The sequence below is a fragment of the Micromys minutus genome (genome assembly GCF_963924665.1).
Source record: "Micromys minutus genome assembly, chromosome: 16".
Taxonomy (NCBI): Eukaryota; Metazoa; Chordata; class Mammalia; order Rodentia; family Muridae; genus Micromys; species Micromys minutus.
In genome coordinates, this window is record NC_137985.1 from 12,214,596 (window position 1) to 12,229,317 (window position 14,722).

At 41.8% G+C, this 14,722-nt stretch overlaps 1 protein-coding gene across 3 annotated transcripts in view; it reads right to left on the minus strand.

Annotated features, from left to right (window-relative positions):
- FAT3 (FAT atypical cadherin 3) overlaps positions 1–14,722 on the minus strand; it is a gene marked incomplete at both ends in the record, with an annotated part of 431,212 nt that overhangs the window by 98,481 nt on the left and 318,009 nt on the right. For 2 of the 3 annotated variants that reach the window (XM_080930379.1, XM_080930378.1), the window contains 3 exons: positions 1,752–1,891; positions 9,840–10,050; positions 11,145–11,459. In XM_080930379.1, coding sequence (XP_080786505.1) covers positions 1,752–1,891; positions 9,840–10,050; positions 11,145–11,459 — 666 coding nt within the window. Of the gene's footprint in view, positions 1–1,751; positions 1,892–9,325; positions 9,395–9,839; positions 10,051–11,144; positions 11,460–14,722 lie in introns of all 3 variants that reach the window. The other variant, XM_080930377.1, reaches the window with a different exon arrangement.

Sequence of the window (14,722 nt, forward strand, 5' to 3'; positions counted from 1 at the left end):
GTAATGAATTATAGATTCTAAACAGACAGAATACTGCTTAATTCAACTGGTTCAAAACCCAAGTGCAAAGTCTGGAATGAATAGCATTCCATGCTTATTGGTATTTTACTTAAATATGTCTTGGGTTTTTAAGTAGCACAGAAGAAATGGAGTTGAATATGCCAAGAAAGCACTAATTTAAAAAATCTAATTTAAAGTTCTCATTTCAAAAGAATCAGCACCGACAACATAGCAACCCTACACATGGATTGTTTGGCATTTTCTCCACTATGCAACTGCACAGTTCTCATGGAATCTCAGCCAGAGCTCCTTCCTTATGTGTCTAAATTTTAGTTTTGAAAATGCCAAGAAGTGCTGTGTGTTTAGATAGGAAGAATATATAATTTGTTGATCCATTTGGGTCAATTATCAGACTACAGGAAGTAGTGCTGATACCTACTCTGGTGTCATGGGTACAAATGGGAATCTGAGGCAAACAGGGTTCTCTGGTCACTTGATAAGCTGGAAAGGAGGATCAAGAACCACCACACATTGGCTGTCTATCTGAGAGTCATTTCCACAGATAGTACATTCAAATGGAGAATAAATGGTCACATTAAATGAACCTCATTGTTCCCTTCAACCTCTACCACTCTCTATTTACAAGAAAATAGGCTAGTTGTATTTTTTGTAGCCTTGTCAGACCAAGAGAAAAATTGTCTAGACAAACATGAAATCACTCTTCTCCTGCTTCCAAATTTTATTGTCATAAAAGTGTAAATCATATTTAAAATAAATCGTTACTCGCTTGCTTCTGCTTTGGCAAGCCTTTCTTACTAACTACCTAAATGTGTTGAGATGGATTCTGTACATCCATCTGGGTCCAGCAAAGACCAGGGCCCGTGTCAATCATTCATGTCTTCTGGGCTTGTGGGAACGACAGAGAGAAGCAGGGAGGAAGAGTGGAGTTTCAGAGCATGCCATGTGCGGCTGGGTTTAAGGTGCTGAATAACAAAGCCAAAAAATCTTATATTCAAGGTAAATCCGCTGTGCTAAGAGCTACTAGCATTGTGTTAGTCCCACTTGGAAAGAAGTTTGAGTCACAGACAAGCTCAGAAGTTTTCTCCTAACTCCTAACTCTTTTCATAACTCAAAAAGAAGAGCAGAAGTTTCTCAATCCTAGATGTATGGTAACATCAATAGGATCTCTGGGGCTGGATGCCAGCTATTGGACCTGCTCTTTCTAGGCTCTCTATGCCAGAGGGCACAGTGTGCAGCTGGGACAGAGAACCCACAACACAGAGGCTACCATGGGTACCCAGGCCTCAGTTGTCCTTCATTGAGGCTGTTTGCTCCTGGCTAGGTAACTTCCATCCAGTATGTAATTGAATATGGACTCTTAAGTATCTCTACTTTTAAATTTCAGTGAGGGGAAATGAGGAGGGAAGACGCTCATGCTTTGCTAACATGGACAACATGGATGTCTTCTTGCAAGTTGACCTTTGCCAGAGAACTGTCAGTGAATGACCAGGAAACATATGCACATCACTCTTTCATACACAAACAGCCAGAGTTGACATGAATGAAGCAGCCAAATTCTGCTTTACCAACAGAACCCATTGTCTCACTTGTTCACTAAAACAATTTTTTTTTTTAACAACAAAAAATATGTACAGAATTCACTACTCCTTGGGTCTATTTTTCCACGGCTTCCGATCCTTTCCTTCGCAGATATTTTCACACTGCCGCTAGTCAGTAACTTAACATCTCACCTGAGTCACAGCAACATTTGTTCCATCGGTGACCTCTACGCTCATGTTGTAGACCGACCTTTGCTCTGCATCCAAAGGCTTCGCAATGACAATTGTTCCAACACCCTTCTCTGCATCAAAAGAGCTGTCAAAATTCCCCCCTGATGATTTCACAGAAACAACAGGAATTAGCACATCAGAGGTGGTATTAGGTATATGGAAGCATATATCATTATAGGGTGCTTTTATAGAGATATATTTTCTGGCAGGCGTCCCCATGGCTCAATTTCATAAATCTTCAATGGGGCCTTATTATTTCTAACTTAATTTATATTTCAAAAGCCATCCTCTATGAGCACAACAAATGACACAAAAAAACCAATGTATTGTAAATAAAACCTGGGCAGTAATGTTAGAGTGGTAAAGGACAGGCTAATCCATAAAACATTGGAAGCTAACAGCCTGTCTCAGCACCATGCTGGGAACCTGGGGAATACTTTAGCTTTTTCTCTAGTAGAATACATTCTAAATAAGAAAAACTATTCCAATTACAATGAATACAAATGATTTGAAACTTTTAGGTCTGTTCTAGGATTGTTGGTAAACATTTGGCTGGTTAGAATTTAGAGTCCCTCAATTAAATGTCAGAAATAAACTATGAATACAGGAAGATGAGAAAAATTTCAAAAATGAATTTTATGTAAAAATATCTCTGGATCTTATGGTTTTCAGAGAAATGTTTTTGGCCTCTTGGCAGTGTAAATTAACTTTCTCCCAAGAGGCTGATGATTTCACAAAACATTGACATAAACTCTGAGAGGTGGTGCATGGGAATTATGTTGCTAATATTACACTAGAGGACTTCTAAGGCAATTTACACAAAGGGTTAGAAAAACTGTCGTTTATCCTTTTGTTTTGAATGACATACTTAAGATAGCTTTAGAACTGTGACCTTTTTATCTCTGCACAGAAGTGTCACTTATATACTTCCCAATTTAGATACATTTTTAAAGTGGGAGAAAAGATAACGGTCTAATTATTGAAAAAAAGTTTAATTAAATGTCAGTATATGTTCACCACCACTATTTATTTTTGTCTGAAAATGCATGTGTGAAACACATTTAGTTTCAGATGGGAATTTCATTTAACTTTAGGATGTAGGGCAATGTACTTATTGAATTTCATATTTTGGAAAAGAAAGCCAGAGTTTTATTTATATCCAATAGTCTTTGCATTTTACTTTTCTAGCTCCCGAACACTATGTTTTCATGATTACAATATTCACTATTCAGTGGGTGGATGAGTAAAGGGAAGATGTGTCACACTGGATGACTGGCATTTGTCCTGCACTGCCAAAATAAACAATACTTTCTAATGTAGTCATGTATATTCCAAGTACCAAATGCTTGCAGATACCATGTTCACTTAGGATTATTTAATTACTGGAGAGAACATAATTGCCTTTGACATTTAATTAAAGCTGTGGAGATACAGGGGTACCAGAAATTGCTTAGAGATGATATATGTTCTCAAGAATTTCATCTAAAAGAGAATCATCTTCCAATTAATGTCTTTAATTGGTTTACTAAGAAGCACGCAATGCTAAGTCCAGAAAAAGGGTTTTGAGGGCTCAGAAGAAGAGGTGGTTTCTAGCCTGTGAAGATAAGTGTGTCTTAAAGGGATGCTTCTCTTTGAAGATAACGCATCCTCGATGAGCACGTGAAATAAAACAGAAAAATGGTGTGGGCAACAATTATTTTATGTAGCAAGGCAAACCATTCACCTACAGGAGGTAAATGCTGGGGGAAAAAAACAAAACAAAATGGACCAACCAAAACCTTTTGTTATGGAAACCTTCAAAGAAAGGTGATAAGAACCTGTGGAGACCAGGACACAACTAGTCCAGTTGCTTCTGGAGAGTATTAACTCATGGTTCCCAGCACAGCTCAACCAGCTTTAGACTATCTGCCCTGATAGCTGGTCCTGTTTACTTTCCTCAATATAAAGACCTGAAACTTTTCTTTTAAGTGAGTTTTTAGGGGAGTAGTGTTGACTCTCCAGGGTGAGTTATTCATGAAAGGCAAACATTTATGGGTCAAGGAAAGAACTGTGCAAATTATTCCCTGTATCTGAAAAATGAATGGAAATGAATATTAGAGAAAACAGGTTTTCTTCCCGTTTCAGCTCTCGTGTTCACTGATTATGACCTTTAAGGGCTGTGCAGAAATACAGTTATCTCACTGGTATAATAGGATCACATTGCATATTTATATGGTGTAATTGTATGCTTTTTCATAATTGCTGTTCTTGTTAATACTTTGATGACTTCTGCAAATTTCTGCTTCATTTTTGCAATCCTCTCTTTTTTCTTGGCACGGACCTGCCATGCGTGTGTTTGTTCCTCCTGTTAGTCTTTGCTGTGTTCAATATTCCAGATGAGAAACTCCAGACTTTACAGGAGAGAGTGGTTATTAGCATCTTCCATACCTCTTTCCATTCACTAATGTGGCCAGCATACTATACTAATCATCTCTAAGATGTTTGCTCATAGTTAAGCAAAGACTTCATTTAAATCAAAATCTTCCCAAGTTTTCAAATGAATTTCTGACAAGGGACACAGAATCTAGACCAGCCGTTCACCATCAACCCACACACAATTTAATAACCTACACTTTGGCATTCTATTTCGTAAATGACTCCATGCCTTTCCCCCAGGTCTTTTTTTCCCCTCTGGGCTCCCTTTTACCTGAAAGGTGATTTCAATTTTGTGGGAAAACAAGTCCAAATCATCTGGGATGAGACTCTTAATCAAATACAAGGAGTCTGACTTCACTATCAGCATTCCGTTTAAACAAGATGTGCTTCCTCAGAGCCAGTAATAGAACATGCAAAGCCAGAGTGTGCTGGATGCAACAGCATGAGGCCAAATAAAAGGTGGGCAGAAAAGGACACTGCAGAGCTGGCCCGAGTCCCAGCAGGGTGGGGTTCAGAAATGTCACAGCCTATGCATTGCTGCGGGGGTGTGCGGCAGAGATAGTTAAAAGCGAGGTTGTGAACAGCCCACATGACAATCATTCACTTTAGGGACATTCCTCTTGGAGCATCTGAGGTCAAGACAGGTGTCATGGAATAAAAATGAGCAGAAGAGGCACACTGGATTTCTGTCAGGATATTATCAAATTGAATGAATCAAGGTCCTAGAAAAGGCTCTGGAAATAGGACATGAATAAAAACAATGGTGTCTACCTTCTATGGCCAATTTCACTGGAGAAGAGACTGAGGTGAGCTTTTCTTTAAAGGGGAGATCCCATCTGAGATCTGAGATTTCTAGATTATATCATCTCTGAGTCCAAAAGGCTGATCACTCCTGACCAAGACTAAATTCTGCTGGTGCCATTTCTGCTAAGAAACTCAGTGATAAAAATGGTACTGATTCTCCTGTAGAGAAGTGTCCAGGTTCTCCCTCTAGAAATAGCTCCACGCTTGCACGTGTAATTGTAAAAATACCAACCCAAATCTAGTCGTCACCCAGGGGGAGGTGTGACTGAGAAGCTTCCAAAATCCTGAGCAATTGAATCTCAATGAACGAAGGGAGCCGTGCACAAGCTGTTCGTTCAAATTCAGCAAGTACACCCAACTGAAGGAAAGGCATTCCGTGCCAGTTACGGTGTGATTATGAATTTTTTTCTGCCTTGGAATTAAGCAAGCACACAGCAGGCTGATATTTAAATGGAGGGCAGGAGCTGGAGGCAGGAAAGAGTGGTAGGAAGGAACAGCAACAAGAAACCCTAGACTTTAATCCAAGGTCCCTTTACTTAAAATAATTAATATGAGGTAGTTTGGGGCCTTTATTATTTTTTCTAAAATTTCTTCAGTATGATTGCGTAAATGAGATTAGGGCTAAAAAGAAAAGCAAGTCCTGTTTGAGATCAAGTCGATGAAGGTCGAGCAAGGGGAATGGAGCGCTTGGTGTCCCTTGACTCGCTGAGCTGAATTTACTGTTGGACGAGCAGGTGAGTTGTAAGTCGATGGGGTTTCTCTAATACAGGCTGGGTGAGAGGTGGTGATGTAGAAATGTGGCCGCCAGGTTAGCAAAGGACCAGAGGTGCCCAAGCTCTGAGTTGGGTCCAACCTCATGTGGACTGAGGGCCAAGGTAACCCTTGTCTACCTGCAGCACAGAAAGATGTATAAGAGGCTAACACAGAGGTCCATTAGAGATTTATGTTAATATATCCTTTCTCCTTCCTGAGGAAACAGGGAAGTTCATGTACCTCCTATTTGCAAGGTGAAGCATGTTTCTGTGATGATTCAGGTAAAAACTAAACTCCGGTAAAAACTGCATGACAGCGTGCTTCAGTTTTGAATACAAAGTTGTTATGATGGCAGTCTTTACAGTTCAAATATTTGCCACCAGGACATGATTCAGGGGCTGAGCTGAGAATCAGATTGCCTGCACATTGGAGGTATGTAAATCAAGGAACGGGTGAGGGGATCTCAGAGCCTCCTGAGAAGTGAGAAGATACATGACAAAACTGCAAAGGATTGTGGGTTATTTTTGTTCCCTTCATTTTTTTCCCCCTTTAACAAGGAAAGGAAGCATGCTGTGTGCTGGGCTGTTTAAATCCACAACAGCTGAACTTTATTCTGTTGTCTTTTAATTACAGCGTTCTTAGCTAAGTTACAAGTAGGGCTTGTTTCTGAGAGCAGAAGGATCGAGCTACAGAAGAAACACAGTCTCTTTGGAGTTGAGAAAGCACAAGTGTTTAGGCTTGGGGACAAAATGCTGCTCACATGGAGTTCCTGTGACTTTGAGTTCTGGTAGGAGGTAAGGAAACTCAGTCAAAATCAGAGTCCTGTAAGTTTGAAAATGTGCAAGCGATGACAGGCTCTCAAAGAGAAAGAAAGGCAGGCTAAAACACCATCTTTGTTTACTGATTGAGGTTTCACCGGGTTGAGCAGTTTAAAGATGGACACGTCAGATGAGGATGTTATGCCCTGGGCCTCTCAATATGTTCTTCCTGTGTATCCAACTGCACTAGGTCTATGGTGCAAACTTGGGTTGACTTTTTCTTCACAAGAGGATTTGGACAAAACCTGAAGCAGGCTGCATTTCGAATCCATGTGGAGCTTCCTTACCTCATGTTTATTCTGTCTCCCTGCAGAGCTCAGAGATTGGTATTATGTGCTAAGGGACATTGGCCACTCTCGGTTTCCTCTGTGCTAGTTTGATCAAGGATGATGCTTAGGCAAGGAGGAAAGGAAGATTCACAAGAGGTAAATTTTGACTGTGAGGATAAAACACCTGAAGATGATAAAGCAAAGGGTTTCAAAAGAAGGAAGAGGATGTCAGCACAGTGTGTAAATTATGACTCCAGCAGGCGAGCCATGTTTTTAGATTTGATAAAGGTGATTATCTCTAGTGCAAACCACCAGCACCTGGGAAATGATTCAAAGTTCTACAGTGAAGTCAAAAGTTGGCATTTCAAGACATCGGTGGCTGAGCCTGGGGATGGAAATAAAATCATGATCTGTTTGGGCAGGAGGCCCAGTAACTTCAACTTGTAGAAGAAATTTAGCAATCTGTTACCAGATTCACAGAAAAATATCTGTGATGGAGGGTTCCAGATCAGGCGACAGTCCTGAGAGTCTTCATTGAGAAACTCACGCTCATTCACACAGTAGAATGGATGAGGTGGGGGTGAGGGGAAGCAGAATCTATGGCAAAGGAAACTGGTTAGGAACACAAAGGCAGAGTCGTGAGAGTTATGGCCTCACAGTGCATATGGATCCTGGATTCTGGATCATTATGGTTGTGAATGCCAGAAGGGAGGCTCTCTAGAAACAGCTCTTTCTCTCCGTGGACTACTGAGGCTATGGGGGCTGGTATAAAATGGAGTGTTGTACAGACCATATATAGGGCCAGGAGGGTAATATGACAGGGTTAACATGGCTGCCCGAGGCAGCTCCTCCGGTCTCTGTACCTTAGTTCACTCACCCTGAGTAAAATCCAACATAAGCTCCAGCGAGAGCGAGAATGGGGATATGGGCTTTGACCTTGAGGGTAAAGAGTGGACACGGCATATGCATAAATGAAATTGTACAGTGGTACACACTGTGAAAACCCATGAATGATCTTACACTTAGTGCTCCTAGCATCATACTAGCCTATACCTAGTCATGCTTGTAGAGATGCTGAGGAATTGCAAACTGGCCTGAGGGATTGGGGTCAGGTGGCTCACCACACTTAACATCAAAGAAAGGTACCCTAGTGAGACTTTCTATGCATGGGCAGCTTGGGCCAGTAATAGCAAGCTCTGTCAGCCAGCAGAGATGCTTTGCAAAGTGAGTTGGTAAAGAGATGACCAAAGGTGTCCAGGCAGTCAAAAGACAACTAACTCGTACTATGGGCAATGCTTCCTTGCATCAAGAAAGAAGAGACTGTTTCATATAATAACTGAATAAGCCAGAGACTACTGAGTTGGTGGTGGAAACGTTTCTCATGGGTCAGAAGATGACCCATCTCACACTGGCCGACAAGAAGGACTTGGAAGGATGGTAATATGAAAAGATGGTGAGACTGATGTAATTAACTAAAACTAAGATGCCTTGTGTTTCACAGAACAGAATGCTGAGTACAAGCCCTTACTTTTTGGGAGTTCAGAGGACTCTCTGAGGTTTGACTGGGAGACATAGAACATTCGTTTTTCTGTGCTTCATGAAACCAGATGTGGAACTCCTAAGTGCTTTCCACAGATCCAGATGTTTAAAGGGGAGGCAGGTTGCTGCCCATCCTGTCCAGGCATCATGAGGAAGGAAATGATTCTCCCACACGAGTGCTCTTCTGGCTCATTCGCTGCTCACAGAGAAGCCTGGGAGTGGGCTCTAGTCAGCCCTGACAAGCCCCTGGCAGGCACACACTCTCCTCTCACTTTGACAACAGCCTGTTTTATTTCCCTGTCCTACACACTTTTCCTCTCCAGCACTCTCTCCCTGCAGGTTTGTGGAAGGGCTGTTTTGCCCTTTTCCTTTTGCAGCCTGGCATGCTTGCTTGCTTTCTTTCAAGGAATTTAAAAGTTGGCTCCCCTGGTCTGCCCTGCCTGCTTCCTTCCGTCTGCTTTCTCCATTCAGGGTGAGTGGGGGCTTAGGCTACACAGCTAGGTTCTATTTCCTGCCCTTCCTTTTGTGGACAGCAGCCAGGGGACTCTCCTGGTGGGGCGTTTTGGTCTGTGAATGATTCTACTGCTGAAAGGTAGGGGGGCTGGAATTACATTTTCATTTATTTCCAATTGGAAAATTCCCAGTTAAATAAACCAACCTACAAAAAGATAAAAACAAAACAACACCCCCCCCCACATACCTCAAGTCAATGGGAGAAAAATCAAAACACCCCCCAAGCCCCAAACCCATTTAATCTCAAACAAAGAAATCATTGGATATGAGGAATGAGGCCGCTGTTAGAGGCTTGTGTGGACCCCGTGGGCTGTGCTTCAGTTTGTCACAGGCAGTTATGAAAGATGTAATTCAATTTGTTTAAAAAATGCAAAAGGCAGATTGGATAGCTGTATTTTAGCAAATGTGTTTGCACTAAGGGTACCTTCTGTTGAACAGTTCTGCCCACAAGCTGTCTGTAGAATATAGAACATCTCTCGAGCATGCTTGCCACCTTGAAGCAGGGCAGTCGGGAGCAGAAAAAAAAACAGAATGCAGAAAAAAGGTGAAGAAAAAGAGAGAAATGAAGGACAGCAAGTCTAGTACCATCAATACATTTAGAAATGAGATTAGCCAAGTGTGACAATAGAATTAAAATGACACACAGAAGGACAGTCAGATTGCAGTAAATAACATACTATGAGAAATCCAGCCAGAGAGCACTTTCTGCTCAGCTTAGCTACAGAATCAGAACGAAAGCACAGGTTGGTTTTTCATTTTACTGGCTCTTTTGCATTTCAGCACCATTTTTAATCTTAGGCTTAATTGCTAGCTTTTAATTTTTTCTTTTGCCTTTTAAATTTATTTATTCATTCATTCATTTATTTATTTACTTGTTTGGCAAGTTCCTTCAAACTCTTAGGTCTATTTCCTGATACGCTCTAGAGACTTGAACTTACCGACGATGTCAAACCACAGAGGGGTGTTAGCAGGCTGCACAGACACCACCCCTACAATCTCTGTGACTCTGTCACTTTCCATGACGGTGAAGTTGTAAAATGGTTCATCGAATGTCAATGGTGTAGGTGAAGGTGGGGGCTTCTTAATCCATTCGATGTGGAGACGGGCAGTGGAGGATTTCTGTGGGCGGCCATTGTCCACAGCTTTGATCTACTCACACAAGAGGGGAACACAGAAGGAGGGCTGAGTGCTCTGAGTCTGTGCAAGGCTAAATCTTTCACTCAGACAGTATCAAACCAAAGGACCATTTTCTGCAGTGTCACAAGAGGAAAAGTTGGGTCCTGTTGAGACTCCAGAGTGGACTCTTAGGGTTCACACTATGTCTGCCAGAAGCCAGCTTTTGAGATGTAAAACCATAAAAAAATAAATGTTGTAATTACAATTTATAGTATTTCAGGGGCAAGAGTAATAGTTTATATGAGCAGAAACAGCTAATTTAATTCCCCACAGCATGATTCAGAACCTCATCTTAATGAGAGTTGAAGGGGGAATGAAATACAATGTGAGACATTATTTATGTGTTAGGATATATGCGCACCTGTGTACATGCATGTGAATGTGTATGTATATGTGAATTTATGTATGTGTGAGTGTAAGTATACTATGTGCTTATATATATGTATAAGTTTGTGAGTGTAAGTTTGTGTGCATGCACTGAATTAGGGTGCATGTGCACGAGTCTATGCATTTATATGTAAATATGTGTAAGTATATTATATGTGTACATATGTGTTTATGTTTACATATGTGTGCTGTATATGTGTGTGAGCATATGTGTGTAATGTGCATGCATGTATGTGGGAATATGTGTGCAAATGTGTCTGCACTTGTGTGATCATATGCATTTGTGTATATGTGTGAGTGTATGCATGTCTGTGTTTATGTGAGTGTGAACATATGTACCTGTGTGCATTTGTATCACAGTCTCTTCTGCTTTGCACTAGATATATACTGCCTGTAATGTTCAGCACCTTGAGAATGAGTTAGGGCTCAAGATATGTGATTGTGTGTCTCCAGCAGGCCATAGAATTGGTGAAAGTTTGCTGACAGTTCACACAAAGGAAACGCTCACTATTTAGTACATCACCCAGGAAGGTAAAAGTTTTCACCTGCAACCGGCTTTTTTAAAGCAGCCCTCTGCAGCCATTTCTGCATTTTAACATTAGAGATTTATTGATCAAAGACGTAGGCACAAATAAGAGGGCTCACTCCTACCCCACAGATGCTCTGGAACTAGAACTTACCGTCAGAATATCATAACTTCCTGCTGTGAACTGCTTTCTGGAAGAGACCATGCCAGTTTTAGGGTCAATGAAAAACTTCCCGTCGTCATTTCCATCCACAATACTGTAGGAGATCTCGGCATTGGGGCCTTCATCTCTGTCGAACGCAAAAGCCCTGTAAATGGGTTCGCCCCTCTTCTTGCGGTCACGTTCTGGAAGCTTGATCTGGTAGACCTTCTCAGGGAACTGGGGCTTGTTGTCATTTTCATCCAGAACCTGGACCACCACCCAAATGGTTGATTGTTTAGGAGAAGAACCGCCGTCCATCACTGTCACCTGAGTTTGGAAAGAGAAGGTATGATGCAATCAGAAAGTACACATGCTGTCACCTATGTGTCCCCGGCCCATCCCATAGTTGTGCAGTTCACTCACTGGACCATTTGAGCTCCCCTGAGCTCTATGACTTTTATAGAGTAGACAGCATTTTTAGAACATTAGCCTGTTAGAGAGTGAATACCTCTGAAGGAGCAACTGCTGGAGGGATAGGGCAAAGCAGTGTGGTTTAGAGTTGGGTTCTACAGCTGGGTCACATCCCACACACTAGCGGCTTTAAAAGGCAGGCTTTATTTTTCTAGAGCCTATGGAAAGGATCCGAGACCTCATTCTCTGAGGTCTTCTGGATAAGCACTTTAATAACCCAGTCAGATCACAAAGTCCCTCTTGGTGATGTCATCACCCCAGGGTCTCCATTTGGGGACATGGCGAACAGGAAGGCCACTGCAAGCATGCACCGTAGAGTACGGCAGAGAAGGAGAAACACTGTGCAAATCTCTGGCTCATAGAGTCCTAGTGGATATAAACTGTGCCTCCTTAGCAGACATGATAGTCATGTAATCGTTACTGTACATTGACCTGTGATGATTTCATCAAATCCACAGGGACTTTTACCATCTGAACTCTGATCTTGTTTCTTTTTTCCTCTATCATTCTTCGAGCTGAACTGCTTCTCCTTAAAACTCGTGTGTTTGAAACTCTAGGCCTTACCTTGGGCCTGTACTGCCTATGGTATCTTTGAGAAAGGGGACAGAGGTTAAAGGAGGTCATAATGGCAAAATTCTGACCTAACCCAGATCGTTCATGAAAGGTGGTGCTTGTTTTCTCTGTCCTTTTCTGTGGTGCCAGCACACAGCGAGAAGGTGCAAGTGGTGAAGAAACAAAACCGTGCCAGAATTTGACATGGGACTTCCTGATCTCCATATTAGTGCCTTACTTTGTCTCATGCTCAAATTCTGTTTCCCAGAATAACAATATTCGCAGGTGATGTCTTTGGGTGGCCTTTGTCATTAAAGCTTCACGGGTGGAATTAGTGATCTTATGAAAGAGGCTAAGAGTGCTTGTTTGTCCTCTTCTGTCACCCCAGAGCTCTTCCAGAAAGTTCCATATGAGGGGAATATTCAGAGGGTTTTATGTTTGTGTGATTAAATTTATGTGGAAATTTGTGAACAATGAAGTTGCTCACTCATAGTTCCAGGGGCTGGGAGGTCCAAAGTCAAGATCCCAGGAGAGTCACTGTCCGTGAAAGCCTCCATGTCTCAAATAGAACCTTGACGTCAATTCCGTTTGATCTACCCATAGTCAATGCCCGTGCTTGCTGGCACCGTTGTAGTGGGCATTAAGACTGAGAAGACAAGCATTCAGACTAGAATACTAAAATACAAGGTCTAATGCCTTATTTGGCCTTATTTATCCCATTCTGAGGCTGACTACCAAGATCTAGCTATCCAAGTATTAAAGTGAAACAATGACATGTTACCCTTGGTTCATCTAATTCACATGCTCAATTATAATTATACACACTTTCTAACATGGGTTTCCTCTTTTACCTTTATAAACTGCCACCTTCCTGTGTACTATGTCTGTTTCCTCTCTATCCAGAGGCAATACTTTGAACTTGCCCATTGGGACAAATACCTTCTCCCTAATTCCTTTCTTCTACTCACCTTCTTCCTTATCCTCTTATTCCCTGCTTTTTATCTCTCTGGGGAGGGAAGATAAATTTTCTTTGTGCTGAAAACTTGGTCTTAGGGGTGTCTTGAACTGATACTGATCAATTTTGACAATGAAGAGTCTCTGAGAACACACAAAGTTTCTCCCAAGTGCTTCCTGGTGTGACCCGGGTGAACCATGCACTCTGGAGTTTGTTTGCACTTTAAACCGCTGAGAACGTGACCAGCTTACGATCTAATAACATGCCTTTGAGCTACTCTGAAAGTGGTGCTTACCCCCGTGGGCATTCACCTGCAATCCTGAGAAGGCTTATTTATGAGCTCTCCTCCTTTGGGATATGGACCACTGTCTCTGTTCTCCTCTGGAATGTAGGGTTTTCCCAGTGATTGCTGTAGCATGTTACCAAGTTCGGTTTTGTCAGTTTTTAATTCCCATGAATACTTTTCAAAATTCCATATTCTACAGTGCCGTTTCTACCTGGAGAATGGGTCCTCAATGTCTCATACCAACAGAGATTATTGTCCAAACTACCTATCTGCTTTGGATGTAGAGTGTTTCCATAGAGAGTTCATGGATCGAGTTTTTAAGTCTCTAGATAGTGGCGACACTATCTTGAGTGATTCTAAAAATTTTAGGCAGTTGGACATTGCTGGTGGACGTCCATCACTGTGGGTATATCCTTGGGAGCTATACCTTGTTTCAGACCTCTCTCTGTTCCTCTTTCTGCTTCCTGTCTACCACAATGTGAGCAACTTTGTCCACATGTTGCCACTGCTAAGACCAGTCTGCCTAATGATGGGGGCAACTTCATGGACGTATTTCCACTGCTGTGAATTTGTTTGTTTGCTTTTGTCTTACCATGGCCTCAGAATTGATAGAATCTGTAAAACCATGAGGCAGAATGAATTATTCCTTCCTTAAACTATTTCAGGTGTTCCATCACAGTAGCAACAAATCTAATGTACTATCCCAGGCCTCACCCCACTCACTGAACTCTGCCAGTATGGGAAGAAGAATTACACTGTGAGCAAAGCAAAACCAACTGAGACAAATCCTTATGATCTCTCCTGCTGTATCATCTCCCATTAACAGGAACCAGAATTGCTCAAGAATGATCCATGTGTACCTGCCCTGCTCTGCTGTGTCCTGACAAGAGAACATTGCTATGCTAAGCTAGGATAATCAGTAGTCCTGACAATCAATAAAAAGGTTGAAAGATTAATTTCATGAGGGGCCGCTGCTAACTCCTAACAAAGGAGAACATAGACAATTTACTGCCACTGAGATTACACCGAAGCCTATCTCATTTTTCTTTGGAGTCCTTGTGGTCTTTGAATGCCACACAGAATCAGAGACAGAATATACCCCACATGGAGCTACTGGGTACGGCGGCACAATGGCAGAAGTCTATTTTCACATCTATTTCTGGAAGATGCAAAAACTTTAGAGAACCAAAAAGAGGAGATTAAGATACTTGGTATAACAGCAGCCAACAAGAAGCTACATTTTTCCTTTACCGAACTTAACCTGATATTCTTTATTGCCATCTTTCTCCATCCCCAGAAGATGACAATATAAGTTACTGAAAACTG